The 5,431-nt window shown below is 40.4% G+C and overlaps 1 protein-coding gene across 1 annotated transcript; it reads right to left on the bottom strand.

The window, feature by feature from the left end:
• Nucleotides 1–4,533: 4,533 nt before the first annotated feature.
• LOC133784913 (uncharacterized) lies at nt 4,534–5,188 on the bottom strand. The gene is made up of 3 exons (XM_062224180.1): nt 4,984–5,188; nt 4,746–4,937; nt 4,534–4,631 (listed from the first exon to the last, which is right to left on the bottom strand). The coding sequence occupies exons 1-3, from the start codon at nt 5,186–5,188 to the stop codon at nt 4,534–4,536; spliced, it is 495 nt and encodes a 164-aa protein (XP_062080164.1).
• Nucleotides 5,189–5,431: the final 243 nt, after the last annotated feature.

The following is a 5,431-nucleotide window of genomic DNA, read 5'->3' on the forward strand; positions in this document are numbered from 1 at the left end:
TGTGTATCTGTGAGGATCATATAGCTGATGGTTGTCAAAGGGAACACACAATTTTTATTAATTTTTATTTATTTTAAATAAGAGATTAATAATGTTGCTTTATTTTACATTACTTTATGCATTAAAGATTCTAAAGTATGTTTTATTTTGACTGGGTACCTTATTGCATTGTTTATAATAAAAAGGGAAACATTTATTATTATTTTTCAATGCTTGAATTTATTATGTGATTTTATTGAATAATTGAGGGCATTACACATGTAGAGGCCTCACATTCCTCCTTGAGATATTTTTGGTGTGTTGAAAGTGATGAAAAACTTTGACAAAGGTATTAGAATCTTTAAATAAAGCAGGCCAATAAAAACCACATAGTAATACATTGGATGTTGTCCTTGTAGCTCCAAAGTGACCACTACAATGAAGAGTATGGCAATGAGTGAGAATGGATAACATCTCATCCTTTGGTACACAGTAACGAATGACTTGATCTGCACAATGTTTGTATAAAATGGGCTCCTCCCAATAATAGTGTTTCACTTCAGAATAATACTTCTTAAGTTGTTGCCTTGCATCTCGAGAGGCACAACATTAGCTACCATATAATTGATATAATCTGTGAACCAAGGCACCATAGAATCTTCTCTTACTTAAAAAAGTTTCTCATCAGGAAAGTCATCATTAATTTGCACCTCCTTAGAACCATAGTTTTCTTCCACCTCAAGTCCAGACAAGTGATTTGCGTCAAGATTTATGTCCCCTCCTTATCACGAATCTCCATGTCGAATTCTTGAAGAAATAACACACATCTAATAAGGTGTGGCTTGGCATCTTTCTTGGTCATAAGGTATTTGATAGTTGAATGGTTAGCATACATAATCACCTTATTTCCAATAAGATATGGTCAGAATTTGTCAAAGGCAAAAATAATGGATAAAAACTTCTTCTCCGTGGTGGCATAATTTAGCTGAGCATCATTCAAGGTTCTACTAGCATAATAGATGGTTCGAAATACCTTGTCAACTCGCTACCCAAAAATTTCCCCAATTGCATAGTCACTGGTGTCGCACACTAACTCGAATGGAAGGCCCCAGTTGGTGCAACTACGATGGGTGCTGAAATTAACTTCTCCTTAAGTACCTTAAAAGCATGAAGACACTCTTCATTGAAATCAAAAGGAATAAAATTCAACAAGGTTGAGAGAGGCTTCGAAACCTTAGAGAAATCCTTGATAAATCTTCTATAGAATCCCTCATGCCCAAGGAAACTTCTCACCTCTTTTACCGAAATCGGAGGTGTCAATTTTTCAATAGTGGAGATTTTTGCACGATCCACCTCAATACCTTGCTAGAAATCTTGTGCCCAAGAACAATCCCCTCATTCACCATAAAGTGGCACTTCTCCCAATTCAAAAATAAATTGGACTCTTCGTACCTTTTGAGTACCGTTTCTAAATGCCTAAAATAATCATCAAATGATGACCCAAAAACCGAGAAGTCATCCATAAAAATATTGATACTCTTCTCCACCATGTCAGAGAATATGACCGTCATACACCTTTGAAAAGTAGCCGGCGCATTACAAAGTCCAAATGGCATTCTTCAAAAAGCAAAAGTACCATAGGGACATGTGAATGTCATTTTCTCTTGGTCTTCAGGTGCAATTGCTATTTGATGATATCCTGAATAACCATCCAAAAAGCAATAATAACTATGGTCCGCCAGCCTATCCAACATTTGATCAACAAATGGCAAAGGGAAATGTCCCTTCCTCGTCGCCATATTTAGCTTGTAGTAATTTATATAGATCCATCACCCAGTCAAAGTACGAGTCGAGATGAGCTCGTTATTCTCATTCTTCACCACAGTCATACCACCTTTCTTAGGCACCACTTGCACTGGACTCACCCAAGCACTGTCAGATATTTGATAAATCACTCCAACATCTAACCACTTTAACATCTATTTTCTTACCACTTCTTTCATGGCTGGATTTAATCTTCTTTGAGCTTCAATGAAGGGCTTGCTATCGTCTTCCATGAGAATTCTATGCATGACTATTGATGAGCTAATTCCTCGAATATTCACAAAGTCCACCCAATAGCCAATTTATGGGTCTGGAGTACTCTCAACAACTTTTCAACCTCCACTTCAGAAAGAGAAGAAGACACTATCACAAGCAAGGTCTCCTTCTCACTTAGATAAGTATAGCACAGGTGGTCTGGTAGGGACTTCAACTCTAAACAAATGGCTTTCCAATAGAAGGCAGTGGTCTCTCAAGCCTTTGTCCCAGTTCTTCAAATTTCCTCCTATAGCAAGGTCCATAAGAATTCACCCAATTCACATATTCCATGATCTCCTTACCATATTCGTCATCCATGTAACGAACCAAATTTGCTAATAGGGCTTTGGGCCTTGATTAGCGTGTCTGGAAGGCAATAAATGATTTAATAAGTTAATATGTGAATTTATGTGATATGTGATAGAAATGCATGTTTAGTTGAATTAAATATGCATGTGGGCCCCGTTTGGATATTAGGGGTGTGTTTGTGATTTTAGCCCGTTGAGGGCGTAAATGTGATAAATATGATATGCATGTGATACATTTCAGTGTAGCACGATTTGAGACAGTCCTGGGGAGCGGTTAGCCGAAAGTCACAACGGGGTTGAGAATCCGACTCAGGGCGAGTCGAGGGGTATTTTGGGTGTTAAATGTATTATTGGGTTATTGGGGCATGGAAGTAAATATTCAGAGATATATTTGAGGTTAGAGTGTATAGGAAAGAATATTGGGGAAATTAATATTTTGGACCTCGAGGACTTAGCGGGATTAGGTAAATGACTAAATTGCCCTTGGGTCAATTAGGGATAGAGGCTAAGCTTAAGGGGCAGCTTGGTCATTTTGTGAGAATAAAGTTAGATATAGTTAAGTAAAAGAAACTGCTTGAACCAAAGGAAAGGATCAATTTTTTAGCTTAATCCTCTCAAAGTCGGTTTATTACTCTGGATTGTGGTGTGTGAGCTTGGGAGATTTTCAGCAGAAATCCAAGGCTTAAGGCTTGTGTGAGAGAGCTTTGAAGGTGGGGGAGCAAAGAAGGCCAGGAATTATTAGCTGAGGTAAGGAGTTTAACCTTCAAATTTCCTGAGTTTCAGTAGAATTGTAGTTTAAACCATGAGGTGCATGTGAATTGGGATTATGATGTTAAGTTTGATTGTGAGCTGAGTTTCATGGCTGTGTGAACTTATAGCAAAGTTTAGATGGTGTGGTTGAGGGACTTAAGCTTAATTTCTGGGTTAAATTGCTGGGTTGAGGTGATTTTGGGTGAGTTGGTCTGAAGAAAATGCAGGAAGAGATGAAGATTTTTGGGTTTGGAGGTGGGGGCCGTGGCCCTAGGAGGGGCATGCCGCGGTCCGTGTGCGCGAGCGGCCATGGGAGGCCAAGGAGTTGGATGCGCGCCGTGGCCCGTGTGTGCTTCAGTGAAGTGCTAGCCTCTGTTTCGAGGCTAGCCGCGACACTTGTGGGTAGGGCACGACTCTTAGTGCCAGTTTGTGTTTTTAAGTGTGTTTAGGCTTGGGAACTCAAAGGTTAAGGCGCAGGATGGATTTCATCACCCGGATTGATGGAATTCAATGTCCCGGAGATTATAATTATGGTTCAAGGTTATCTAATGGGTTAGAACTTGATGGATGAATATTGTTAATGTGTTGTGACTAGGGTTGCAGCGAGGCTCAAGTTAGAGGACTGTGCTCGGGATATCGGTGCTCGGAGAGCTCGGGACGTAGGTAAGAGAACCCTTGTTCCCATAGAGCTTTTATGCAGGGCTGAGCCCTAATATGTTTGAATTGCAGGGCGTAGCCCTTTGATTGAATTTGCTAGTGTTCAATATTTGTTTATTATGCTATGAATGCTATTGTGTAAATGTTTAGCAAGAGCCGAGAATGACGCAGGCCAAGGTCAGCAAGGGCCGGGAACGGCAAAGGGCCGGGAGAAGCGTTGAGCATGTGGAGTGCGAGTTGCCAGGGCGAGACCCTAAAGGATACCTGGGATATCCTCATGGTGTGGACCGCAAACCCAGGGCCTGGTAAAGCACCTGGGACGGCTTGGCCGTATGTGTTTAGCCTATTGATGGCCTGTTTATATGCTATGTGTTGGTTTTGCATATGTTATATGTTTGTGGGTTTTCTTGCTGGGCTTTGGCTCACGGGTGCTCTGTGGTGCAGGTAAGGGCAAGGAGAAAGCCAACCAACCATGAGAGTAGCAAGCATGAGGCGGCGTGCACATGTTTGGCCTGCCTGGCTGCCACAGCCAGTGGATTTTGGGAGATGATTGTAATAAAACCTAGATTTTGTCGTTTAGCCGACTTGGTTGTATTTATATGTTGTAAATATTTCTAAACTGTATTTTGGGATCCCAGGTGTTAAACTTTTATGATTTTCAATGAAATAGAGTTATTTCTAAAATTTCTACTCTGTTTATGACTTAATTACACTTTTGCTTTAAAAGCCTCGATTAAATAGTGATTGCACATTTTTAAACTCACTTGGTAACGGCTCTAAGGTAGTAGGAGTTACAATCCACATCTACCTTTGTCAAAGCCAACTGAAGAGGGTCATCCTCCAAACTTGTACCAGTAGCTGCCCCATCCAAAACATCAATGATGAAACATCAATCACTTGCCCTAGGATACTTCATCGCCTTGAACACAATAAAGACAACTTCATCTCCTTGAACTCGAAGCCTTAACTCACCCTTCTGCACATCAATAATGCCTGCCCCGTGGCCAAGAATGATATGGACGTTGGCATCTTCTTCCATGTCTAGTACAATGAAATCTACTGGGAAGATGAACTTGTCCACCTTTACTAACACATCTTCAATAATCCCCCTGGGATGCTTAACTGAACGATCTGCCAACTGTAATGTCACGGTTGTGGGCATTGCTTAGCACAAGTTTAGGGAATACAGACAGTGGCATTAAATTTATACTTGCACCCAGATCACACAAAGCATGCTTGCATTCAAAGTCCCCAATGGTGCAAGGTATGGTAAAGCTCCCCGAATCTCTCAACTTTTGTGGAAGCTTCCTTTGCAAAATGGCATTGCACTCTTCTGTCAATGGTACAGTTTCATAGTCTCCCATCTTCCTTTTATTAGATAAGATCTCCTTCATAAATTTGACACAACTAGGCATTCGTTCCAGAGCTTCAGCAAAGGGAATATTGATATGCAGCTTCTTGAACACCTCTAAAAATTTAGAAAACTATTTATCCAGGTTTTGCTTACTGGAGGTACTACTTCTTTTCTTAAAAGGTCTTTTGTAACCTCCTCTTGTATAGCTTTGTAGAGTCCAAGAACTTGACTTAGCTAGTTAGATAGTAGTAGTAGTAGTAGTAGTAGTAGTAGTAGTAGTAGTAGTAGTAGTAGTAGTAGTAGT

The sequence above is a fragment of the Humulus lupulus genome, chromosome 6 (assembly GCF_963169125.1).
Source record: "Humulus lupulus chromosome 6, drHumLupu1.1, whole genome shotgun sequence".
Taxonomy (NCBI): Eukaryota; Viridiplantae; Streptophyta; class Magnoliopsida; order Rosales; family Cannabaceae; genus Humulus; species Humulus lupulus.

Bases quoted from the DNA above. Each gene is read 5' to 3' on its own strand.
- LOC133784913 (XM_062224180.1), bottom strand. From the start codon at position 5,188: ATGCCTAGTTGTGTCAAATTTATGAAGGAGATCTTATCTAATAAAAGG. The intron at 4,938-4,983 runs GTATAAATTTAA...ACTTGTGCTAAG, and splicing joins TTTGTGTGATCTGGGTGCAA to CAATGCCCACAACCGTGACA. The intron at 4,632-4,745 runs GTGAGTTAAGGC...TGGATGGGGCAG, and splicing joins CATTATTGATGTGCAGAAGG to CTACTGGTACAAGTTTGGAG.